This window comes from Neolamprologus multifasciatus, chromosome 9, assembly GCF_963576455.1.
Source record: "Neolamprologus multifasciatus chromosome 9, fNeoMul1.2, whole genome shotgun sequence".
NCBI classification, from domain to species: Eukaryota; Metazoa; Chordata; class Actinopteri; order Cichliformes; family Cichlidae; genus Neolamprologus; species Neolamprologus multifasciatus.
This window is the reverse complement of record NC_140447.1, coordinates 33,716,337-33,742,718: the sequence shown is the minus strand read 5'-3', so window position 1 is coordinate 33,742,718 and position 26,382 is coordinate 33,716,337. Positions and strand designations below refer to the sequence as shown.

General features: G+C 44.4%; 2 protein-coding genes and 1 pseudogene across 5 annotated transcripts; 1 reads left to right on the top strand and 2 right to left on the bottom strand.

Moving 5' to 3' along the window:
* Positions 1–40: 40 nt before the first annotated feature.
* zbtb14 (zinc finger and BTB domain containing 14) lies at positions 41–9,812 on the bottom strand. Of its 3 annotated transcripts, none has more exons than XM_085172765.1 (10): positions 9,312–9,812; positions 4,832–5,020; positions 3,238–3,408; positions 2,994–3,089; positions 2,783–2,926; positions 2,471–2,715; positions 2,310–2,395; positions 2,090–2,229; positions 1,909–2,004; positions 41–490 (listed from the first exon to the last, which is right to left on the bottom strand). In XM_085172765.1, the coding sequence occupies exons 2-10, from the start codon at positions 5,018–5,020 to the stop codon at positions 350–352; spliced, it is 1,308 nt and encodes a 435-aa protein (XP_085028891.1). In that variant the 5' UTR covers positions 9,312–9,812; the 3' UTR covers positions 41–349. The 3 variants fall into 3 exon arrangements, with proteins under 3 accessions (XP_085028891.1, XP_085028892.1, XP_085028890.1); XM_085172766.1 differs by lacking the exon at positions 9,312–9,812 and adding an exon at positions 8,448–9,164; XM_085172764.1 differs by lacking the exon at positions 9,312–9,812 and having other exon boundaries at positions 4,832–5,760.
* A 461-nt stretch (positions 9,813–10,273) lies between these two features.
* On the bottom strand, positions 10,274–26,256 carry gnal (guanine nucleotide binding protein (G protein), alpha activating activity polypeptide, olfactory type). Of its 2 annotated transcripts, XM_085172769.1 has the most exons (13): positions 25,066–26,256; positions 23,665–23,805; positions 22,498–22,570; positions 21,095–21,149; positions 20,823–20,942; positions 19,017–19,114; positions 18,547–18,601; positions 18,398–18,471; positions 14,276–14,334; positions 14,076–14,196; positions 13,837–13,967; positions 13,238–13,305; positions 10,274–13,161 (listed from the first exon to the last, which is right to left on the bottom strand). In XM_085172769.1, exons 2-13 carry the CDS (start codon positions 23,798–23,800, stop codon positions 13,015–13,017), a joined length of 1,137 nt encoding a protein of 378 aa, XP_085028895.1. In that variant the 5' UTR covers positions 23,801–23,805; positions 25,066–26,256; the 3' UTR covers positions 10,274–13,014. The 2 variants fall into 2 exon arrangements, with proteins under 2 accessions (XP_085028895.1, XP_085028894.1); XM_085172768.1 differs by having other exon boundaries at positions 23,665–26,256.
* Positions 15,493–17,440, top strand: LOC146511997 (uncharacterized; annotated as a pseudogene).
* Positions 26,257–26,382: the final 126 nt, after the last annotated feature.

Here is a 26,382-nt window from a genome sequence, read left to right as displayed (position 1 = left end):
AGAACCTTTTTGGGCTAATAACCTTAGGAGAACATGTCGATAAGGTTGAATCTTTATTTAAACTGTTCTCTCTGTCATTGCTCATGAAACTGAGCAGAAGTGTTTATAATTTACACAGTTTATAAATTTATGCTTCAAACTGAAAAGACAAACACGCCAGGTTACAAATCATACATGTAGCCAGAGGGAGGTCACATGACAACGTGTGAGTCACATGACCGCTCAGTTTATCTTACACTTGGGTTCACGTGCATCAACTCGATGCAGGAAAAAAGGCTCCTAGCAAACACAGCCAAAGTCCGTTCAAAGTTTGTGAGAAAACAGAAAAGGTTAAAGGGCTGTCCAGATGTTAGGAGCAGCTGATGGAGTCCAGATGTTGCTCCTCAGCAGCCATGGCAGCAGCCTGCAGTGTTTCAGTGTCACTCTGCAAAGGATTCAGCTGCTTCCTCTCACTGTGCATGTTGTTCTCATGACGCTTCAGATCTGACGCCTGAAATGACAGAAGGACAGTGAACGCACCACAACACAAACGTACCGGCACTACGGACACTGTGTAATACTACAGCATAATATTACACATACTTAGTGCAGTACTGTATATACTCTGTATAGTACTTGTGTTGACATGCAGATGTTGATGTAATGAACATTAAATATCAAAAAAGCACCTCACAAAACTTGCTACACGGCGTAACTCGGCTCATAACTGTAGCACGTCGGAGCAGTGTGCGTCACGTGATAGAGCGGCTGTGTGTATTTGTAGCGTAGCTACCAAACCAGCATTTCATCTCCGAGGAAGTTTTCCCAGAGAGAAGTGAAGCAAGTGTGTAAGTTCATCTCTGAATGTTTGTAAAGCATTCCCACGTTAAGCTTAACAACCGATATATGGAGCGACTGCCTCTCTCTCTCTCTCTCCTGCTGCTACTTCAATGAAACTGATCAATGATCAGCTGATCGTCTCTCTTGTTTGTTTTTGTCTCACTTTGCACCAGAAAGAGGAAACCAGCGGCTGAACAACAGCAGCAAGTTTAAGCTTGATAAGCTGTTAGAATTTATTTAATATTACATACATACAATATTATTTCTACACCAGGATCTTTTTCTACAGCTGACGTAACTGTGCAGGGGCGGATCTAGCAAAGTTTAGCCAGGGGGGCCGATAGGGCATGAACAGGGAAAAGGGGGCACAAAGACATACTTTTCTTTCTTATTCTCATTTAAAATGTCGAGATTTTAATAAATAATTATCTGAATCTTACACCCAAAGTTTTAATCTGATGTAAAATGTATAGAAGTCCATTACTGTATATAGTAACTGTTAAGTCTAATATACCCTAGTAAGCTATAGTACTTTTTCTTTTGGGTACCATCTGTGCAGTCTGCAGTTCTGTTGAAGAAAGATGTTGAATCTATTTAATTATTGTAGAAAAATAATTTATTTCTGGGCATCTTTTTCACACTGCATCAAATTAAAGTTGATTACGTCGATTAAGCATCATGAGGTGGAGCGTGGTTTCTTTTTTTTCTTTTTTTTGCTGGGAGTTGGCAACCCTATTAGTTAGGTTTGTTTAATATTTCTGCTAAGTACACCTTAAAATACCAGAATAGGGAGGATGGAGCAGGTTTAAGTCTATTAGATTGATCAGTTTTGCTGAACTATGAAATAGTCCAGGGCAGCTGTGGCTACAACTGTAGCTGCCTCCTGCGTGAATGTGTGGGTGGATGACTGGGTGTGTAAAGTGCTTTGGGGGGGCTAGTAAAGGCGCTATACAAATACAGGCCATTTACCATATCGGTATTGGCCGATCGGACATAAAAAAGTGGCATTGTGCCATCTCTAGTCTATATACTGTGTTTAGTACTGTCTATATATACCATATGTAGTACTCTATACACTGAGTGCAGTACCTTGGCGAAGGCCTTGGTGCAGGACGGACAGACGAACGGTTTCTCTCCTCTGTGTCTCCTCTCGTGATCCTTCAGGTGAGACTTGTGTTTAAAAGCCTGCAGGCAGACAGGTGAGAGCCAGACTGGTTAGAATGGTGACAGGAAAGATGGGGCGCACAGGTGAGAGGACAGGTGAGTTCACCTTTTCGCACATCTGGCAGGCAAAGGGCCGCTCGTTGCTGTGAACTCGTTCGTGTTTCTTCAGGTCCGGAGCGCGAATGAACGATTTCCCACACACGTCACACCTGTAGGGTTTGAAACCTGCGTGGATCTTCAGGTGTTCTGAACAGACAGGTGAGGGTTAGGGTGACCTCAGGGAGCATAGAAGTAAGAAGCAAGCAAACGTACGTGGGTGTGGTTACCTTTCAGGTGAGCGTGGGTGGTGAAAGCTTTGGTGCAAATGTCACAGGCGAACGGACGCTCGGCCGAGTGAAGCTTCTCGTGCTTCCTGAGCAGAGACAGACAGAGGTGTCCTTCGCCTGTGGCTTCAAGATCAATTTTCATCATTGAGGTGTGTACTTACCTGAGTCTGCTCTCATCCAAGAAAGTCTTCCCACACACCTGGCAGGCGAGCTGCTCACGGTGTCCATACAGCAGGTATTCGAACTTCATGTCGGCTGTCGCCGTTGACCAGCCTGGCGGCTGCTCGTCCTTCACTTCCCCTATGCTGTCCGCGAAGGTCAGCGTCTGTGTGGCGTGATGCTCCGCTCCAAGCTCTTTAGGCTCCGCCTCCATCTCCGTCACCACATCCTGGTCGTAGCAGGTTACCTGGATGGACGATGTGTCAGTGATAGTCGTCGTGGATACAGGAATACTCAGGTGTAAGTATGCGTACCTTGTGCACATCCTCATTGGTCAGTTCCTTTAGGATCGCCTCTTGCACATGCAGTGCTGCACTGGGAGACTTCTCCAGCTCCGGATTGGCCGAGGGCTCCACAAGGTCATCTGTGGCGGACGTGTCATCGTGCTCGCCAAGCACCTACACACAACAGTAATCAGATTACAAAGTACAGGCTCTGACTGGTAAACAATGGGTTAATCCGTACCTCCGAGTCGGCGGCCAGCTGAGCCTCAGGCGGCAGCGCCATCTTTACGATGTCATAGGGAAACTTCTCCTTGTCCTCCGACGACACATCTCGCTTCTGAGGACACACCCACCAACACCTGTTAACTGTGTGTGTCCCCAGCTTGTGTGTTACATGCATTTTATGCTACCTGCATGTGCGTTACCTGTGTACACGCTTCACTTGTATGTGGATTACCTGTCTGTGTGTCGCCTGTGTGTGTTACCTGAGAGCAGAGTTTGTCAAGGAAGCGGATGCCGAGGATCTGGCCAGATGACATCATCAGGTTGACGTCCTTCTTCTTCACAGAGATCTTTGCCGTGTACATGTAGTTCAGGACTTCCTCAAAGATGTCAGAGCGGATGAAGTCAATCTCAATCACTGATGAGTTGTCCACCTGAGAAGACACACACGTACAGGTGAGACATCTCACCAGAACACACTCGGGAACCCCTGGAGGCCATGAAGTGAACTGCAGTCACCATACATATACACATACATACATATATATATACACATATCATATATAGGAGGATATATATATATATACAGATATATATATCTCCTGTGTTACTGTGTGTTTGTGTGTGTGTGTAACCATTATACCCTGAATTGGGACACAGCACACAGCTGTTAAACTATGAAGAGGACTCTCCATTTACATGCACAAACTGGAGTCTATTAGATAGATATGATACAAACCACTGCAGTGCAATACCTGTAATACCTACAGCATGTTCTAATCGCTCTAATAGAATATTATGGTCGACAGTATCGAACGCTGCACTGAGGTCTAGCAGGACAAGCACAGAGATGAGTCCACTGTCAGAGGCCATAAGAAGATCATTTGTAACCTTCACTAAAGCTGTTTCTGTGCTGTGATGAGCTCTGAAACCTGACTGAAACTCTTCAAATAAGCCATTCCTCTGCAGATGATCTGTTAGCTGTTTGACAACTACTCTTTCAAGGATGTTTGATATAAAGGAAGATTGGAGATTGGCCTATAATTAGCTAAGACTGCTGGGTCTAGAGATGCTTTTTGAGTAAAGGTTTAACTACAGCCAGCTTGAAGGCCTGTGGTACATAGCCGATTATTAGAGATAGATTGATCATATTTAAGATCGAAGCATTAATTAATTGCAGGACTTCTTTGAGCAGTTTTGTAGGAATGAGGTCTAAAAGACACGTTGATGGTTTGGAGGAAGTAATTATTGAAGTTAACTCAGAAAGATCAATTGGAGAAAAAGAGTCTAACTTAACATCAATGGTACTAAGATTAGCTGTAGATAATATTACATCTGTGGGATGATTATTGGTAATTTTTTCTCTAATGATAAAAATGTTATTTGTGAAGAAGTTCATGAAGTCATCACTAGTTAACGTTAAAGGGATGGTTGGCTCAAAAGAGCTCTGACTTTTTGTCAGCCTGGCTACAGTGCTGAAGAGAAACCTGGGGTTGTTCTTATTTTCTTCAATCAGTGATGAGTAGTAAGCTGTTCTGGCTTTGCGGAGGGCTTTCTTATAAAGCAACAAACTATTTCTCCAGGCTAAATGATGATCCTCTAAAATGAAATGATGAAATTAAATGTGTTGTAGATTTAAATGTTAATAAGATGTTGCTGACGGGGACCTTGGTGTCACCTTGCACAGTCGGCCTTCACCAGGTAAACTGTATTTATTGTATTATTGTACTCTTTACCTTACTATCTAAATTGCCTGAGGCAACTGTTGTTGGCACTATACTAATGAAACTGAAAAAATCTGTACAATACTTTGTGTTCGAAGTACTCATTAAGTACATGAATGTATTTTTGAGGTACCTCGTGTTTTTTGAAGAGCTTTTTAAAGTAGTTGGAGCAGGCAGCGAGGACGCAGCGGTGAGCACGGAACTTGACGTCTTCGACGACCACGGCAATGTCGCAGTGCTCGCCCTCCAGCCGCTGCTCGTTCAGCAGCTTCAAGAAGATGCTCTTATGTTCGTCGTCCACGTACTTCACCATTTCCGCCATCTGAGAACAGGTACAGATCACGTGATCAGGTTCAAAGCACCCTGGTCTGGTCAGGGGATAATGATACTTACAGCTAGTATTATCCCCCAGGACTGAAACCACCTGACCAATCAAAATGTGTGACATCATCAACACCCGTTTTTACATTACAATCATGTGAGGTTCTCCTCGTGTCTCTGATCTATACCTTCCCCATCCTAAGGCCTCAGGCATGAATGATCAGCGTTCTATGTCAGAGGAGCTCCAGGACACCATTTCTACCTTCAGCTATGAACGAGGCGATGCCCCGGCTCCAGCATAAACCAGCTGTTGATGGTTAGCTAATGACACTAGCCAGGAAGAACTTTAATTTCACAATTAATCTTATGACATCTGTAGCTGTTTGCAGGAGGTCACTGCTGATCACGTGATACGTCACATGATACTGAACACAGATGACATCAGCTCTGACATTACAACAGTGTAAATGGAGTTGCAGTACACAGCTGGATGGTGTCTGTTACCATAGCAACCTGGTCACCTGTTACTGTTCGGTCTGTTTAACTGCATCATGCTGTTTGTGGTAAATGTACTGGTTCTTATGTAGCACTTCTCTTTGAGCGCTATATACAACGTGCCTCTGTCTCCCAATCACACTCATTCACACTCTAATGGAGAAACAAGGGTACGCAGACTGCAGCAGCCAGAGATCGGACCACCGACCTTCCAATCAGCAGACCTGACCTATATATATAATTTATATATAAATTATATATATATATAAATATATATATATATATAATTTAATTTAATTTATTTTGCTTAAACAAGCAGCTGTTTTTTTATGTGCATTAAAGCTATATAAACATTTAACAGTGTAAAAGTAAATTCCTTGCTGAAGTTTAACCAAAGGGCATTTCCAGTAGAAATGGGCTGACATATCCTGAGCATAACCATGTATAGTATCCACTGAAGTTAAAAAGAGGTGCTTTGCTACATTAAACTGCAGTGTGCCAAATAAAAAAGTCAAATATGTATTTTTCGGACCATAAGATGCACGGGATTATAAGGCACATCAAGCGAAACAAAGCAGTCAGATAAATCAAACTTTATTCAACTCATTCTTCTTGCTTCCTCCACTTCTGTACCATTGATTCATTAATGCTGTATTCTATCACAGCTGCTCTATTCCCATGTTGTTGCAGTATATTAATGACTAAACTCATATTGTGGATGGATTATCTCAGTTGTTCTCCTGACTGAAGTTTGGTTTACACCATCCTGCCATGCGATTGCATTGGTCCCTAACCATCAGGAACCCTTACGTTAACTTTTTGTTTATGTTATGTTAACATAGCTGTGTCGCTAGCGATCACATAGCACAGCATTAAACACCAGCTAGCCCAACTTCAGTAACACTACAAACGTCACTGCCGTGTAGCTTCCTGTCTTCATTTATGTTGGAAGTGATAGCAGAGCTGTACGTTTGATTTTTTTTTTCAGAATTCTCTCAGTCAGAACATGCTACATCATGCTTAGGTAACTAGCAAAACTAGCGAGCTAACGTCCGCTAACTTCTAACTCTGTTAAATGTAATGAATTCTGTTTTCATGGATGCCTGGATGTTAAACATCATAGTTACACCTGGTAAAGCAGCAACGCTGATCATTTTATTAAAGACGGAAGAATTTAGAGAGTTTCGTTTGTGTGTATATATATATATATATATATATATATATATATATATACTACACTAATATATATATATATATATATATATACAGTGGGGCAAAAAAGTATTTAGTCAGCCACCGATTGTGCAAGTTCCCCCACTTAAAATGATGACAGAGGTCAGTAATTTGCACCAGAGGTACACTTCAACTGTGAGAGACAGAATGTGAAAAAAAATCCATGAATTCACATGGTAGGATTTGTAAAGAATTTATTCGTAAATCAGGGTGGAAAATAAGTATTTGGTCACCTCAAACAAGGAAAATCCCTGGCTCTCACAGACCTGTAACGTCTTCTGTAAGAAGCTTTTCTGTCCCCCACTCGTTACCTGTATGAATGGCACCTGTTTGACCTCATCATCTGTATAAAAGACACCTGTCCACAGCCTCAAGCAGTCAGACTCCAAACTCCGCCATGGCCAAGACCAAAGAGCTTTCGAAGGACACCAGGAAAAGAATTGTAGACCTGCACCAGACTGGGAAGAGTGAATCTACAATAGGCAAGCAGCTTGGTGTGAAAAAATCAACTGTGGGAGCAATCATCAGAAAATGGAAGACATACAAGACCACTGATAATCTCCCTCGATCTGGGGCTCCACGCAAGATCTCATCCCGTGGGGTCAAAATGATCATGAGAACGGTGAGCAAAGATCCCAGAACCACACGGGGGGACCTGGTGAATGACCTGCAGAGAGCTGGGACCAAAGTAACAAAGGTCACCATCAGTAACACACTACAACGGCAGGGAATCAAATCCCGCAGTGCCAGACGTGTTCCGCTGCTGAAGCCAGTGCATGTCCAGGCCCGTCTGAAGTTTGCCAGAGAGCACATGGATGATACAGCAGAGGATTGGGAGAATGTCATGTGGTCAGATGAAACCAAAGTAAAACTTTTTGGTATAAACTCAACTCGTCGTGTTTGGAGGAAGAAGAATACTGAGTTGCATCCCAAGAACACCATACCTACTGTGAAGCATGGGGGTGGAAACATCATGCTATGGGGCTGTTTTTCTGCCAAGGGGACAGGACGACTGATCCGTGTTAAGGACAGAATGAATGGGGCCAAGTATCGTGAGATTTTGAGCCAAAACCTCCTTCCATCAGTGAGAACTTTGAAGATGAAACGAGGCTGGGTCTTCCAACATGACAATGAGCCAAAACACACCGCCCGGGCAACAAAGGAGTGGCTCCGTAAGAAGCATTTGAAAGTCCTGGAGTGGCCTAGCCAGTCTCCAGACCTCAACCCCATAGAAAATCTGTGGCGGGAGTTGAAAGTCCGTGTTGCTCGGCGACAGCCCCAAAACATCACTGCTCTTGAGAAGATCTGCATGGAGGAATGGGCCAAAATACCAGCTACTGTGTGTGCAAACCTGGTAAAGACCTATAGTAAACGTTTGACCTCTGTTATTGCCAACAAAGGTTATGTTACAAAGTATTGAGTTGTATTTTTGTTATTGACCAAATACTTATTTTCCACCCTGATTTACGAATAAATTCTTTACAAATCCTACCATGTGAATTCATGGATTTTTTTTTCACATTCTGTCTCTCACAGTTGAAGCGTACCTCTGGTGCAAATTACTGACCTCTGTCATCATTTTAAGTGGGGGAACTTGCACAATCGGTGGCTGACTAAATACTTTTTTGCCCCACTGTATATATATATATATATATATATAGTGTAGTATATAGTTAATTGAGTTAATATCTGATTCTGACCTACTGACGAACAGTCTGAGGACGAAGGTTTTGCTTGGGATGATTCCACAGTTGCTCTAAGGAAAGGAAACAAGGCTAGGACATAGGAAGTGGTAAGGCTGAGGTCAAAGGTGAAACACTTTTCAACAGCTTTATTTCAAACTGCTGTAATCCAGGAACTCTGAGCAGAACTGCAGCCAATTGGCTTAACAAACAACACGTGATGAATGTTCGATCAGCAGATCAATACACTGATAATCATCAATGCTGTTGTTGATCCAGCCGTCACGTGCTGCTGTAATACCAGACTCGGGTACACGCGCGCGCGCAGTACATGTAGCTCTTATACAGCGGACACGCGCATGGAACGCGTGCACGCTGCGAGTCGAGCTGAGGAGACGAGAGCAGGCTAGCTGTTAGCATGTAGCCGTTAATATCGATCGTTGATCGGAGCGTTCCGGTACAGCCCGGCCCGGGATAGCCTTTCCCGGTACCGGTCCAACCCGGGATGAAGCCAGCCAATTCCGGTCTGAACGGCACTCGGTGAGGATCGGGGAAAGTCGCGTGGCCGTTAGTCGGATCACCGGTACTTCCGCCATCTGTACTTGGTACCGGTGCGTGAGCGGGCCCCGGTCAGTGCGCGTGAAATGGCGGGCAGGACGGCGAGAAGATGGAGTTTCTCGTTAACCCGCGCGCTCACCGGCTCGCGGGCCACCGCTCCGCCGTCCCCGGGACCAACACGCAGGCACGCGAGCAGCCACGGCGCCGCGGCCTCGGCCACACGGAGCTCGAGCGGCCATGAACGGCTCGAGAGCGCGCAGCATCCCCGCGGAAACGGCGGCCGCGGCGGGACCAGGGGCGCGCGGGTCCGCGAGCGAGTCTTACCGTGACACGAGACCGGGGGCGTCCGTCGGGGGAGGGGGTCGGCTCCGGCGGGGGGGGGGAGTCGCGACACTTTGTCCTCCTGTTGTTGTTGTTGTGACGGTGACGAGCTTTGCGCCAGCACGCTCACTCTGCGGAGGCACGCAGGCAGCGCGCCAAACCCCTGTGGGAGACGCGCATGCGCAGTGCAGTTGTTGTGGACAGGCCTCCGAACGCGCCCGTTTACAGTCCCCCCGAATGTGTTTGCGCGCGTTGGAAGCAGTGCAGTCACGTGACCACAGCAGAGTCTCTGAACGGCTCGTGCTGACGGAGCGATGTTGCGTTTACATGAAGGAGGCCTCCGCCCAGTGTTGCCAACTCCTCAGCAAGGAAAATCGCTACTGGCTGTCCTAAAAGTCGCTAGAAGTCGCTAAATGACGTCATTGCCTAATTTGCATAATTTGTCATGCTAATGTAATTGTAACCTATGTTGTTGGAGAGAGAAATAACATCGTCGAAGAGACATAAAGTGAGTAAAAACGTTGTAAATGCATTTAGAATTTATTTAGAACTAAAAATTACATTTCTTTTAGCAATTATTGTTTTTTTAATGTCACAATTCCAACCCTGATCCTTTATCTGGGCTTGGACCGGCAACAGTGACCCGAAATTGGCACCCTGGTGGAGTTACTTTGTGTGAGTGTGTGTTTATAAGTAGTTTTAAACCTTGTGATCCATAAAACAGCATAAGAGTAAAAGAACTGACTGTGTTACAGTCAGTGCGGGAGCAGCGGCTTCGCTCATGCGCAATTCATTTGCAGTTTGGACGCATAGGTGTGAACATCTTCTGCCCTGATAGCAGCTGGGGGAGGACTATCCTCCGCCCGTGAGCGCTTTGGAACGGGCGAGGTGCCCACGGCAGCACCGCTGCTTATTGAGAGTAAGAGCGATACGCACTTTCACATCAAAAAGCCGCCAGATTTATCGCTAGTCGCTTTTTAGAAAAAAAGTCACTAAGGGGGTCTGAAAACTCGCTAAATATAGCGACAAACTTGCTTAGTTGGCAACACTGCCTCCACCAGGCGCGCAGGAGTGCGCCCTCTAACATCAGAGACTGGAGGTGAAAGCCAGTGTTGGAAAAACACAGACAGGCTGCAAACGTCAAACATTTTTTTTATGTCCCATTCTCGTGAACGCCACTATCGTTCTATTTCCACCCTTTTATCAGACACAGATTTTATTTGTCACATACACAGTACAACATATAGTGAACATATGGTGAAATGCTTGTGTCCTGAACTGCGGACAGGCTGCAGACATAACCGCGTCACTCCAGGGCTGGTGTTTAGAATGAGGGATCTAGCCAGAACCCTTGCTGGATACTGGGTGGGAACTGAATTTGTGACCTGCACTCCAGAGGTGTGTAGTTTTACCACTACACTATCCAGCTGCAACTAGTCCAAATTCAGCAGACGCACCATCCGAGCGACACGCAGTCAGGATCTCAGAGAACTGCATGGATCTCTGTGACCAGAACAGTGGCCGGACAGAGGAGTGATTCCAGAAAAGCAGTTTTTACACAGAGAGCTTTGAACACACCGTGAGGTCACCTGCAGTTAATAATAACAGAGAAGAAGAAATCTTGACAGATGTGCTCACCTGTTACTGGAGTTGGTGAAGGAGGCACAGAGCCCGAATGTCCCACCTGTGTGTACCTGTCTGACTTTACAGGTGAAATAAAAATGTAATACTCTTCAGAATAAAAGCTTTATTTTCTTTTATTTTTAAACATCACTGGCATCACATACAGGTCATATGAGTCATTCTCTGACTCACTGGAGGACAACAGTGACAGATCATGTCGGTCTGTCCACTTACTTTTGACTAGTTCAGAAGATCTGGTGCACCTGTAGAAAATGTGGCCACAGACCCTTCTGTCCTGCACACCATGTTAGAAACATCTGTACAGGAAGTGGATGGTTTCAAGTCGATTGAACATTAGTACATGATGAGCAGTAACCATGGTAACAGCTGTTACAGGTACTCCAATACTTAAAAATATTCAGTCCACAACACAGTGTAAAAACCAACTGTTTACATGAAGATTACTCAGATTACTGAGAATACTCCAATTACACAGTCTTAGGGTGTTTTCACACCTATGGTGTTTAGCCCATTTAAGTCAGACTCGCGTTTGTTTTCCCATCACTGCGTTCATTGATGGCGTTCACATGATCTGACCTTATCCTATGTGAAACTCTACAAAGCCATCAGCTGACTCGGACCACAGGAAATGTTTAATGTGAGAATGTTTAATCAGAGAATTTAAGAGAAGCTTCACCATCAGGGGGCAGTGTTGTGTGCTTACTTGTGCAGGTATAAACCAGCTGATAAAGTACCTGTCCTGAGTTCAAGTGGCACTGTTACAGGAAGAAGGTTCAAAGATATCTCTGTTCTCCCACAGCCCAACCTATGGGATAGCACAGGTGTGTCTGCGTGCCCGGTGATGAGCAGGTGACACACTCCGGTACACATGCCTCTCACCTGGTGGCAGTCAGAATCCAGACACACGTACGTGATTCTGCAGCTGAGCTCAGTTATCTCATCCTCTCACAGTTTATTCTTTTTGGATGTTTTTAGTAAAGACTGAGGATAAACGAGATCACTTTAGTGCTTCGTACCTGCTCTGGTGATCAGCGTCCTCAAGCCGGCAGTCATCTGCACCTGTTCACCTGGCTAGTTTGTGGCATTAAAGCCAGCAGGTATAATACTGCCAGCCTGAGGTTAGTTACCATCAGCTCATTTTCATCTACATGTTGACAGTAAGCTACATTACTCTCTCCTAACTCTTTTAATGACAGAGTAGTAGTTCTGTGTCTCTGTGCCCTTTATTTAGATGCACTGTCATCTGAAGATCAGCAACAAAAAAAAAAAATCAAAATTTTATTTGTGCGTTTCATTTGGATCAAACCATAAAGATATGTTATAGTTGTTCAGGAGCAGAAAGCTGAACAATCTGGTATCACGTCCCCAGTTTCTCTGTGTGCTGTTGCTTCTCAAAGGGTGAAAACGTTGTCACACCTTGTGTTTCTGAGAAAGTGTTCAAATTCAACAACGTGAAGCTCTTAAAATGTAAAGAGGTTTTTTTTGTTTGTTTTTTAAAGGGTAGTAGAAAAATCCCTGAATTTTAATTTGGAAATTAATTGCAAAGACAGTCTTCAGATTAGAAGACTGAGTCGCTTCCTGTCACGTTATATTCCATCTGTTGTGGACATGAATCTTGAGTCTATAGGTTACCGTGGCGTAGCGGAGCCAGGACACACCTGGTAACCTGCAGGTAAACACTTAGCTCTCTGAATAACAAATAAAAACATTTGAACAGCTTCTGAATAAAGACTGACCTTTGACCCCAAGTTCACAGGTAAACAAAGGTGTTTAATCATTCAAATGGATCAGCCAATCAGAGCAAAGATAACACAAATAACATGTAAAAATAGATTTCCAGACTCCACCTCCTCCCACATGACACATTGCTGCCATGCCAATAATTCTGACCATAATGCCCTGCAGGACATAAAGCACATGGAACACACAGCTAATAAGATTCTGTCCTAATCAATAATCACTAATAAATATCACAAATGCTATGAGCATTGATCGGCTATCTGCATCGATTACTTATCGGCTTCTTCAGAGTGGCCGGGGCCAGGCGGCGCCCAGCAGTCAATCAGAGCAGTTCATACTGCCGCAGGTGCATCCGCTGGATGATGTCACGGCAGTCGTTGAAGACACGGCGGATGTTCTCGGTGTCAACAGCACAGGTGAAGTGAGGGTAGCAGGAATGTTTGTCGTCACCGCTCGCCATACTGATCCTCTGAAACAGGAGTCGCATGTTAGTCTGAACACGCCATCGTGTGATAGCATGATGTCAAGATGGGAAGCGATTTTACCAGAAACTCATCTCTGATGAAGAATTTGGCCCTCATCACTTTGGGGTCTTCATCAGTGTCTGGAACAGCTGAAACAAGTGTGCATGGTCAAGAGGTGTGTTCACGTGCCCAAGGCGCACTCACGTGTTGGTGGGACAGATTTCCATTTGTGTTTATTCAACCAGGAAAAAATAAAGTCTCGAGATTAAAAGTCCCAACCAAGAATGACAGCATTACAGGCGTAAGCTACACACATATATATATATATATACACACACACACACACACACACACACACAAGTCATACAGCAGTCAATCACACAAAAGGGGGGGGGGGGGGGGGGAGAAAAATCACACAATGTACAGACTTCAGTCACAATAAGCCTTCAGACGCAATGGTCCAAGGCCAGAAACAAAGCTAATAATATTCAGGAAAAACATTTGCATCCTGAATTAACTGCATTCAACTCATTTAAAATGGCCTTAAATTCAGTCAAACCTTAAGTCTCCTGCACATTCTGCAGCTTATTCTAGGAGGAAGGAGCAGCAAGTTTGAAATTCAGTGCAAACCTTTGAGACAAATAGAGGACATTAACTTTCCACACTCTTTGGATATTTACCATCAGCAGGAAGCTGGTAGTTGTTATATTCTGGGAAATAATCCTCCAGCTTCGACTTTCCAGCCAGAATTTTCTCAGCAAGAACATCCTGTTTGTTCAGGAAGAGGATCACTGAAATCGTCTTCAGGAACCTACGGCCAATCAGAGAACAGGACAGTCAACTACATGTACTCAGTTGGTAGGAAGTGTTTAAGGCAGCCAATCAGAGAGTAATTGGCAACTTCAGTCAGTCAGAGAACCTGTTGGTCCAGATAGATCTGTAGAGGTCCAGAGATTCTCGGAGCCGATTGGTGGAGTTGTCCTCACGGATCACCATGTTGTAGCTGCTGCTCGCTGCCACGAAGATGATAGCGGTCACATCTGGACGCAAGTGCACACACACATCAAACTCCCCTGCTGCTTTCAGGCTTGATCAATAAAGAATCTGTTTTTTCCTCACCGTTGAAGCACTGAATCCACTTCCTGCGTTCGTCCCGCTGTCCTCCTACATCAAACATACTGACACACACAAACACAGTTAGAGCTGTCTGTCAGCAGCAGTGATGGGAAGGTTACTTTAAAAATGTATTCCACTACAGACTACATGCCCCAAAATGTAGTTTGTAACTTATTCTGTTACGTTACTCAATGAGAGTAACGTCTTTTGAATAGTACATGAATGTCCTATTGCTGTGTGATTTATTACTATTACTGGAGGTTACTCTCCATACCAACACCAACTCAATGTTTAAATCTTAATATAAATGAGTAACAGTAGGTGGACATTAGGTAAGGCTGCACTTTTTGCAGCGATCTCATATAGAAAACTATTCTGCGCGTATATAAAACAGGTCCACGGCTCCGAACTGTAGTAAAGGGACCTCTGGCTAATACGGCGGGTTCGTGCTGGGCTTGTAGCTGAAAACTAGCTTTACTTTGTTGTCTGGGTCAACTTTGCGAGAGACACAGAGAGGTGTTGAAAGGCTGCTCCAACTGAACGTATTGTTTGGGAGGAAAACACGAACACAGTGTACAGTCGAGTCTTACCAGTCGATTATTGTCAAGGTGATGAGTAGTCGAGTAGAGCCTGGAAAGCTCTGCCTATTTCTCTCATTAAAAATTTTTTGAAGAATGATTTTTAAATTTTTTAAGATTAGGCTTAAAATTTCCTTTTTGCTAAAGCATATAGTTAGGGCTGGACCAGGTGACCCTGAATCCTCCCTTAGTTATGCTGCAATAGACGTAGGCTGCCGGGGATTCCCATGATGCACTGAGTGTTTCCTTTCCAGTCACCTTTCTCTCTCACTATGTGTTAACCAACATGTAACCAAGAGCAGACCATGTTCCCTAGCCTTAATCAAACTTCGGATTGGTCTGTGTCTCCTGTTATGTGTTCTGACCTTTCCTTCTTAACAGACCTCTCTGCATTGAATCATATCTGTTATTAATCTCTGTCTCTCTTCCACAGCATGTCTTTATCCTGTCTTCCTTCTCTCACCCCAACCAATCACAGCAGATGGCCCCGCCCCTCCCTGAGCCTGGTTCTGCCGGATGTTTCTTACTGTTAAAAGGGAGTTTTTCCCTTCCCACTGTCGCCGAAGTGCTCATAGGGGTTCATATGATTGTTGGGTTTTGCCCTGTATGGATTATTGTGGGGTCTACCTTACAATATAAAGCACCTTGATTGGGTTTCCACTGTGTGTGTGGAATTACCAAAAATAGAGAGGCCATAGCCTAATATATGACACAGGGAAATACCGCTGTGTAATCCATTTATTTCAACAAAGTAACTGTATTCTGATGACCACCTTTTAAAGGGTAACTGTAATGGAATACAGTTCCTCATATTTTGCATTTTAATACGTAACGCAATGTAATGGAACATGTATTCCATTACTCCCCAACACTTGTCAGGTGGGTGATCCGGTTATTCATCAGTGATCTACAATCAGATTCTCTGATGGGGCTTATGGTTTTCTTTAGGAACAGGGAGTAATTAAGTAAGTAACAAAGCTAACAAAGCCAATCTGAGCCAAGAGCTTCCCAAATACAAGCAGTATATTAAATGCCCGACCAGAGAGGAGAGGACCTTGGACCACTGTTACAGCACAATCGGCGGGGCCTATCGCGTGGTGCCCCGCGCTTCACTCTGACTTTCTGACCACGTCATGATCCACCTGATCCCCGCGTACAGACAGAGGCTGAAGCTCTCCAAATCTGTCGTGAGGACTAAAAAAAACTGGAGCAACGAGGCTGTGGAGGAGCTTCGCACGTGTTTGGAGTCTACAGACTGGGACACAATGAGGGCTGCTTCTAACAGCTTGGATGAGTTTACGGACACTGTCACCTCCTATATCCACTTCTGTGAGGACAGCATTGTGCCATCACGCACCAGGGTGAGTTATAACAATGACAAACCCTGGTTTACTCCTAAACTCAAAAAGCTGTGGCTGGAAAAGAGAAAGGCGTTCAGAAGCGGAGACAGGGACTGCTACAGAGAGGCCAAGCACAGGTTCACTAAAGAAGTGGACATTGCTAAACATCAGCACTCTGAGAAGATGCAGCAGCAGATCTCAGAGAACGACTCGGCCTCTGTGTGGAAAGGTTTTAGGAATATCACCAACTACAAGCCTAAAACCCCCCACTCCACTGATGACTTGCTCTTGGCCAACACCCTTAACGACTTTTACTGCCGTTTTGACGAGCCATCAAGCAGCCTTCACACCTCCAACAGCCCCAAGAATAGAGACACTTTGGACACTCACTCCCCCACCTCTCCCCCCTCCATAGAGCCATCACCACCATCAAACACTTCACCTACAACACCTCCCTCCACACCCCACACCAAGGAGGATTTCACACCACCTTCTCCCACCACAACTCTTCATATTCATGAAGCAGATGTGAGGAAGCAGTTTAAGAGTCTGAATGCTCGGAAAGCTCCTGGCCCAGACGGTGTGTCTCCTGCCACCCTCAGACACTGTGCAAACGAGCTGGCCCCAGTGTTTTCTGGCATTTTCAACTCCTCACTGCAGGCATGTCATGTGGCTGCCTGCTTCAAGTCCTCCACCATAATCCCTGTCCCCAAGAAACCTAGGATCACTGGACTAAATGACTACAGACCTGTGGGTCTGACATCTGTGGTCATGAAGTCATTTGAGTGCCTGGTTCTCTCCTACCTCAAGACCCTCACAGCCCCCCTCCTGGACCCCCTGCAGTTTGCCAACAGGTCTGTAGACGACGCTATCAACATGGCTCTACACTTCATCCTGCAGCATCTGGACTCCCCAGGAACCTACGCCAGGATCCTGTTTGTGGACTCCAGCTCTGCCTTCAACACCATCCTTCCAGACCATCTCCAAGGCAAGCTTTCCCAGATGAATGTGCCTGATCCCATCTGCCGGTGGATCACTGACTTCCTGACGGACAGGAAGCAGCACGTGAGGCTGGGAAAGAATGTCTCGGACTCCCGGACCATCAGCACCGGCTCCCCTCAGGGCTGTGTTCTTTCTCCTCTGCTCTTCTCCCTGTACACCAACTGCTGCTCCTCCACCCACCAGTCTGTCAAGCTAATCAAGTTTGCAGATGACACCACCGTTATTGGACTCACCTCGGACGGGGATGAGTCTGCCTACAGGAGGGAGGTTGAACGTCTGGTGTCCTGGTGCAGCCACAACAACCTGGTGCTGAACGCCCAGAAGACAGTGAAGATTATTGTGGACTTCAGGAAGCACACAGCCCCACTCCCCCCCCATCATCCTGACTGACACCCTCATCACCTCTGTGGACTCATTCCGCTTCCTGGGTACCACCATCACCCAGGACCTGAAGTGGGAGCCCACCATCACCTCCGTCATTAAGAAAGCCCAGCAGAGGATGTACTTCCTGAGGCAGCGGAAGAAATTCAACCTGCCAACACGGACGATGATGCAATTCTACACTGCAATCATCGAGTCCATCCTCACCTCCTCCATCACCGTGTGGTACGCTGGAGCCACTATCAGGGACAAACAGAGACTGCAGCGTGCGCTCTGCTGAGAAGGTGATTGGCTGCAGACTCCCATCTCTGCAGGACCTGTACACCTCCAGGACACTGGGGCGTGCAGCTCGGATCTCAGCTGACCCGTCTCACCCTGGACTCAGTCTGTTTGACCTGCTCCCCTCAGGTAGGAGGCTCCGGTCCATTCGCACCAGAACCTCTCGCCATAAGAACAGTTTCTTCCCCTCTGCTGTTGGACTCATGAACAATAACCGTATGACTGTTCCCACCACTAACACATGACCCTACACTGTGTTCACTGCATCATTCCATGTTGGCACTGATCACCACCTGCACTCATGTATATATCTACTTAGCACTTATTTTTATTTTTGTTTATTAAAGCGTTGTCTGACAGTATGTTTGCACTAAGTACCGCAGCAATTTCCTAATGTTGTAAACCTGCTCAACATTTGGCAATAAAATGGCCTGGTAAATGGCCTGTATTTGTATAGCGCTTTTACTAGTCCCCTAGTAAAACCCTTTCTGATTCTGATTCTAATTTCCTGTCCGTGAAACTGTTCTGCAGGTCGTTCCACTTACTGGAAGTTGACTTTGTCCACCTGAAACCTGGTTTCAAAAATCCCTGAAGTCAGAACTCTGCAGCGCAGCAGGTCCTGCAGGAGGAGAACAGTGAGTCAGCAATAGGTGAGTCATGCTGGGTGCTGCTGTTTGATTGGCTGGTTCGTTACCTGGTCGGTGGGTGAGTAATCGGGCCTCCGAACTGAGTCCAGCCGATTCAGGAAGCTGAAACACAGGATGAGATGATGATGATGAGAAGCTGTACAGGAGTGTTGTGATTGGTCCACTGAGATTGCAGAGTGTGTGATGGTTTGTATGTCTTTATGAGGACACAGTTCTCTTTGCAGTGACAGTGCAGTAGCATTCAGGTGTGGCCTATGTTTGACTGTGAACTGACTACACCTGCCAATGGGATGCCTGAGAATCTTTGGGTTACCAAATGATACAGCTAACTTCTTTTGTAATTTAAAGTCAAACCCATGCTTCTTCAAGCTCTGGTCTCAGTCTCCACATTTATGCTTTTGAACCAAGTTGTAACAAGAGTGAGGGTCAGAAGCAGTATCTGTGCTGAGGTGTGCCAGTGCCCTGGGTGTAATGAAAGACTCACAAAGACTGGAACATGTGAATGTGAGTGTCTTACTACTGAGCGCAGTCAATCAGCTGATATTCATTGGCACGCTCAAAGCACGCCTTCACACCGTCGTCCTCCCACAGCTTCTGAGTATGCTCAAAGAACTCCTGAAAGATCAAAAGTTTAGCTTTGAAGTTTCCTGTCGAAGCATGATTGTGAATCCCATCAGCATATCTGCAGGGGAAAAAGGGCGTAGACAACGAGGAAGAGACGGCACACTTTTTGGAGATGCTTTTTCCCTCACATCGTCTGACTGACTGGATGACTTCATATCAGAAGTGAGGAAAAGCAAAGTCAAATGTGATGAGACCGTAACATGGAGATCTTTTTCCTGTGGACATGCTGATGGATGTTAGCATGATTGTGTTTCAGTAGGAAATATTTTGTGCTGTGTAATAACCTGTGATGCTGTAAACTGTTTGGTTGTGTTGGCTAAGAGAGACTCATTTATAGCATAAAGTAGCACTGATAGCAGATCATCTGCTTTGCCAAGCTGATTGGCTCGATACACCCGGTGTTGCAGGGAAAAACTGGAGTGTTGGACTCCAGCCGGTCGGTCTGGTGACTCAAACAGGCTCTCCACCTCCACACTCCTCGTATATAATGTGCTTTACAAACACCAACATCACAGCTAACAGCTGTTTCAGTGCAGCACTTCCTGCTACAGACACAGATAGTAAAGTGGACAGTCTTTCCTGGTTTAACATGAACTCACTGCTGCAGTGATCCCGTCACACTGAAACCTCGATCCAGTTTGGGACACAAAGTCAGTTTATTTCATTCATTTTCATGCGTTTGCTGTTCAAACCTAGGCTTCCTGTCTACGCAGTAGAACGTCACAGCTCTGTAACCCTCCGGCCACACTGGTATGTCAGTGGGCAGATGCTGTTAAACATGAACTCACAGGTACTTGATTTTATCATTTAAAAATCATGTGGTGCTGACTGAAGGCTGGATGAACAGAGCTCATGTTGCTGGATATTACAGTCGCGTCCACACCTAATCTACTGACGAGGAGCTGTGATTTCCACAGTTTAATACTTTCAGGGCGGCTGACACGTTGGCAGGGCGATGTCGGCTGACTGGACAGCAGTGACTGTGCCGTGAAGCGTGTGAGAGTGAAGCAACGCAGGAAGACATTTGTTTTGAGTCTCTGAGTCCTCCGAGACTCCACTGTTTGGATAATGAGGCCTCAGGTGATTCCCTGAGGTAGGTGTGTGTGCGGCTGAGGTGAAGCCGTTACATCATGTCATTAACATCATTAAAACAAACAAGATTTAAAGCAGGTCTCCTGGTGCTACTTTAAAGGTGCAGCTCACCTGTAATCAGGTAAGTCTTCTCTTAGCTGCTGACGACTGCAGACAGCTTCAGCCGAGCTGCCTGTATGTGTGTCACACCTTGGTCTCACCTGTCCTGCAGGAAGTCCTGACCATTGGTCATGAGGTGGCAATACGGACGTGTCTTCATCGCTTTCAGTGATTATTTATATTTCTGTGATGGCTGGAAACTTAAACACAAACTGATCTTTACACAGAGTGGTGAAGAAAATCCTTTTGACAATTCACACAATCACACCCCAGTGATGTCACCCACTTCAAATCCACCAGCGTCAGCCTTTAAAACAAAAAATAAACACCTTTAACAACTTCTTTCTTCCAGCCAGTCAAACGTTCACACGCCACACGACCTCCGACCATCATGCGATGTGTCGGATTTCCTGCAGGACTGAAAGAAACTCGCCTGTTTATGCTCGCTGCGCCAGCTTTACAGGTAAGCAGCCTCACCTGTTTGTGTGTGTGTGTGTGTGTGTATTACCTCTGTGTATTCAAAGTCAGACAGAGGACCGATGCTCTTGATGTAGTCCGCTCTGAACTGGTTACCAGGGTTACCCAGGGGAATGGGCGGAGCCAGAATAGTCATAGCTGACACAATTGTCTAACACACACACACACACACACACGCACACACACACAAAGATTTGCTCCAGCTGTCCGTCACCACCTGTGATTAACCTCCAACTGGACATTGTTTTTCAAATGTTCGAACCAATGACTGAGGTTCTCTGTGTTTGCAGTCATGTCACTCACCACGATGGCGTCCTTCACGTTCTTCCTGATGTCCTGAACCTTTTGCTGCTTCTCCCTGAAAGACCAACATGAAAACTGGCTCAGGTAAAACATCCTGATGCCTCAAGAGTCTGAACATGTTGAGCTGCAGTTTGTTTAGTCCTCAGTCTCCATCTACACCCAACTTCTTGTCATTCAAGCTACACTCCACAAGATAAAACTTTATTCCAATTCAAGTCACAAACAGAGACACATCTGGGCGTCTCCACCTGTGATGATGTCATTATTAGAAATATTGATCCAAAAAAACCCCAAAAAACACTTATTATAATAATAAACACTTTGACATTAATGATGGATTAAATATAGTGACTCCAGCATCTACCGAGGCCATTCATAAACATTTAAGGATTTTTCACAAGCGGAAGACAGCTGACAGTTTTTGTTTTATACTTTGTGAAGCGCTTTGTGATCTTTTTATCTCGAAATGTGCTATATAAATAACATTTTACTTACTGACAATTTTCCTAGGAGTGGACATCCCAGCAAATTCACCCCAAAGACTGAACAGGTATGGACAGTTTGCAAAGCTGCATCATATTAAACCATAACACTTACACTTTTATACAATACCAAAGTCAAGATATTTGTTTTTTATGCATGTTTGGAGAAAACCATGGTTCTGTCTAAGACCTATACATCATGCCTACTGGCCAGGGTTATGTATTTAACCAACCACACTGCAGTCAGCTGATGCTTTAAAGCAAGTGGATCTGCTTTGTGCAGTTTCAAACTTTTCTTTTAGATGTGTTGGTTTAGCAGAAGCATAACTATATTTAAGGATGCATGAACGTTTTCACAGCCAACCTTCATGTGCTTTGTGGAAACAGCATTTGACCACATTCCACAGGGTGTCCTGCTGAGGGTGCATCAGTAGTGTAGGGTTAACTGTGGACTATCCAGTCCCTGTACCATATATGTTTACCTTACTAGCTATGTTCTACATCCTATTCATTCTTGGTGGGCTCTGCCAGACTCGCCTTTTGTCAGTCCGTTCATAACCTTAATGGATAGAACTTCATGGCGTATCCAAGTGATGGAGGGATCTGCTTTGATCTCTCTGCACTTTGTGGATTATGTGATTCTTTTAGCACCGGGTGCATTGGTAAAGCAGTCCAACTTCTGATTCTCAGACAGAAAAGGGTGCAGTGTCTACTGCTGACTCAATAACAGCAGAGTTTCAACCTAGCCTGGCATTAACATCAGCACAAAGACTGAGCCAGAAGCTTCATGGCGTAGGTTTCCGTGAGCCAACACCTACTGGTTATGTGATCTGGACGGCCAATTATTTTTCTAGTTTAATACACTGTGATGTATGCATGCGTGTACGAGTGTGTATGTGCTAATGGCTTTAATAAACTCACTCAGCATTAAAGCCGTCCACATGAAGAATCCTCATCTGTTTGACAATGGTGCTTTTACCCGATTCTCCTGCACCTACAGACAGTTACAGACAGAAAGATGGATGGACAGATGCTATTCTTACAGTCAACATGGTCTTCATCACACATAATATTCAGAAAGCTGAGCCAGGTTTTTAGTAGATAAAATGAGTGGTTGCTCTTTTCTTCTTATATCACCTACTGGTGTAAACACTAGGGGTGGGGGAAAAAATCGATACTGTGTAGTATGGTGATATTTTGTTTGCTAATAATGTATGGATACAGGGACAGCAGAAATCGATATTTTGTTACAAAAAGGTTTTTGTGCTCTGATTTCAGAGCATGTTGATCCTTTTTCTGAGCAAGAATCCTGACATTCCTTCACTGTCCAAATGTGTTAACTTGTTTTTGGCAGCAATAAACATGACAGTTTACTTATTTTAATTTAAGACATGTTTTATTTTAATTAAGTTTAAAACTTTTTTATTTAATGTAAAACTATATTTTGTTTTAATTTACTTTCAAATTCTTCAGTTGCTGAAGGGGCTGCATAGTTTTCATAAACTGCATAGTTCAGAATAGCTATAATTGTACCAGATGGTTGATTCAGTTAAGTTGGACTAGACTGTAATACAAACCGTTCAGTTTGTCAACAATAAAACTGAAATGAGAGAAAGACTGAGTGTGAGACTTTGATATTAGATAAAATGAATATTGATAAAGTTTACCTTTATGTACAGAATCTAAATATCGCAAAATATTTTTAAAAATTGCAATAATATCGTATCATGCGTTAAGTATTGTGATAATATTGTATCGTGGGATGTGTGGTGATTCCCACCTCTAGTAAACACATGGAGTCTCATAGCTTTCATGGGTGACGAGCTCAAGAGCTAAAGTCTGATTAGAGATGTCAAGTATTGTCATAATTTATTGTTGGGTAACTAAATGTTGTGAGTTTGGCTAAAGTTCAAAATATTATTTAAGCTTTGTCAGAGGACCCAAAATCTGGTGACATGACGGTGCTACTGTGACAGATTCTGAAAGCCTAATGTGGCCTTATTGTGCCCCACATTTGGAACCACTTTTTAAAGTTAATTCTGAAATTGCTAAAACCAAAATAAATTGAAAGAGACGGCGGCATCTCACCCAGCAGTAAGAGTCTGTGTGTAGCTTTGTACGTCTGTCGTTCCCTCTGCAGCTGCTTCTCGATCTTCTTATTTGCTTCTCTCTTTGCCTTTTCATCCAGTCGTTCTTCATCCGTTTTGCCGCCCAGACAGCCCATCTCAACTGGAACCATAGAAACCAGTAAGAACCTGACAAAGACCCACCACACAGCGCATCTTTGTTTTTTTAATGCGTGTAAAATTCTTGAGCCACCCCTCAGGTTTTTTTTATAGCTCGACTTCCTGGTGACTTTTAAAGTGCTCTTGAGCAGTTGTTTTTCAGGCTTTGAGGAAGCTCCTTTAAAGTTCTTCTTTGGCTGCTTTTTCATTCATGTTTTTGACTGTTGGCTGACAACTTGGCACATCGTAGCAGGGACGGCGTAAGGGGGAGAAAAGTCGACTTTAAGGATCGTTGACAGAAATAACATTTGTTTACTAACATTAGTTTTGTTTTCTTTTTGGCAAGGAGGAATAAATCCAGTTAGCTTCTGGCCCCGCCTCACCCCACCTTATTTCATGATTTGGTCCAGGAGCACGCCCCCCAGCTGATGCCGAGCAGTAAGACGGTTGGATGGCTCCATTAAAACGTGAAGCCTGGGATAGTCAGACGGGTGCAAATGAAACTCGTAGTGTAGGAAGCTCGAGCAGTTTCTTCAATGTTAGTTAGATTACTTCATTCCTAACAGGAAAAATGTTTTTGGTGTATGGGTCTGCATGTATTTTGCCGCTGCTCAAGTGCTTTACTTAAGTACACTTGTATTAAAAAAGCAGATCTTGGTTTTCAGTATTCGAGTTTTTTTAAAATAGAAATCTGATAGCAGTAGATGAAAGTGTTACTGTGGAGAGCATTTGAAGAATGTGTATGATGGATCCGAGTACTTTTACTTTAGATGCTACAGGTAGTTTATTTTTTAATTGAAATGCTGAGTTTAAATTGTAGAAGTTTATCACAAACCAGATTTAAAATCCTTGCAGTCGTGTGTGGGGACACGGAGCCAAACAACGTTTCCTACACTGGATTTGTTTTTTCCTCCTGGAAACATCCTACATGGCGGATCACACACAGCAAAGGATTTGTGTATTTGTGCTTTTACCCTTCACAAATACTTTCTGGTCTTCACTGCCTGGTTCATGCCTGACAGGTCTCTCTGTCACACTCACACTCATGTAGATTTATAATAAGCAACAACAAAAACAAACCATAGAGGACAAATGGAAATGAGTTTCAATGGAAAACTAAATCTTAAAAATGTAAATAAACAGTTTTCACTCTTATAATAAACTGATTGCTCTGAGAAACTACATTCTAAACAACTGTAAATGAGCTGGGTACAGGACCCTAGCACTGATCCAGTTTAAAAGCAGCAGTCTGAAAGGTACCGACCCGTGATGTCTCAGCAGCTCAGGATCAGTCCGGCCATCAAAGTCCACGAAGAAGAAGACTACAGAGCTGTCGGCCCAGGTCCAGTTTCAGTCCAGTTCAGGCAGACGGAGCCGGCTGCTGCTGCTCGGGTGTGTTCTTCTCTGAGTGGTGACACACCTGAGCAGCTCTCTCCCACCTCCCTCCCCTCTAAGGTCTCTAACGGTGCCTCATTAGGCATCTCCCCATCTCCTTTCCTTTGGGGGATTTTTGCTGTTTTTCCTCTTGTGTCAGTTTGTTGCCTGACGACTAGTGGCACAGACACAAAAACAAACTGGTTTCAGGCAGGACTCTGTTGGACCAGAACAGACTCCAATCCAGATAAAAGGTCAAAACTGATGTTTGGGAGGAAACGGGTGCAGAAATAAAACTCGGAAAGACAAATCTGAGATATTTCATCATGCGATGCGTTTCCTTTGTGAGCTTATTGAAATAAATTAAGCTTTGGGAGATGACGTTACTGCAGTTTTTTTTAGATTTAAAGCTGAGCAGCTCCTCGTACAAACACTGCACCTTAACTCCTTTTATTTCTTCAGCCATGCAGCTACATTAACATGTGGCTCACATGGAGTCAGTGTAATCTGAATCATAAATAAAAGTTTTTGTCCACAACCAACTGCAGCTGTTTTAAACACCAAACTGCAGAAAGCTCTGAATCTCTGGCTGATAAGCTGCATGTGTTACAGACCTGTTTCATAAACTGTTTAAGCAGCAGGGGGCGCTGCTGCACAGGGACCAGTACACTCAGCGTTTCACCCCCTGTGCAGGCTCAAGGAGCTCATCTCATTTTTTGTTTTACTGTGGGCATTATTCCCCTCATATTTATTAAAACATTTTCTTTGTGTTTGTTCTTTGGAACAGACATCATTTCTCAAGTGCTCCACCAAGTTTGTCTCCACCTGGTGGATTGGTCAAGTCACTGCAGCCTGTCAAACTTTAACCATGGCAATGAGCTGTTACCACTAAAGACAAATAAAATATAAACAAATAAATGTCAGCACGTATCGATTATTGTAACGCTCTCCTTTCTGGGCTACCAAAGAAACGTTTTAGAGGTTTACAGAAGGCAGGCATGCTCTGTGGAGGTTTTTAAAGCTAAGTTGAAGACTCACTTGTTCATCCAGTCCTACATGTCTTAATTCGCTACCTTTTTTAAAAAAAATCGTTTTTAACTTTTATGTTTTTAAACTTGTATTGCTATGTATCACTTTTATTTATTTATCTTTTTATTTTCAAAGAGGTGTACTTTGTCTGAAAGCGCTTTATAAAATCATCATCATC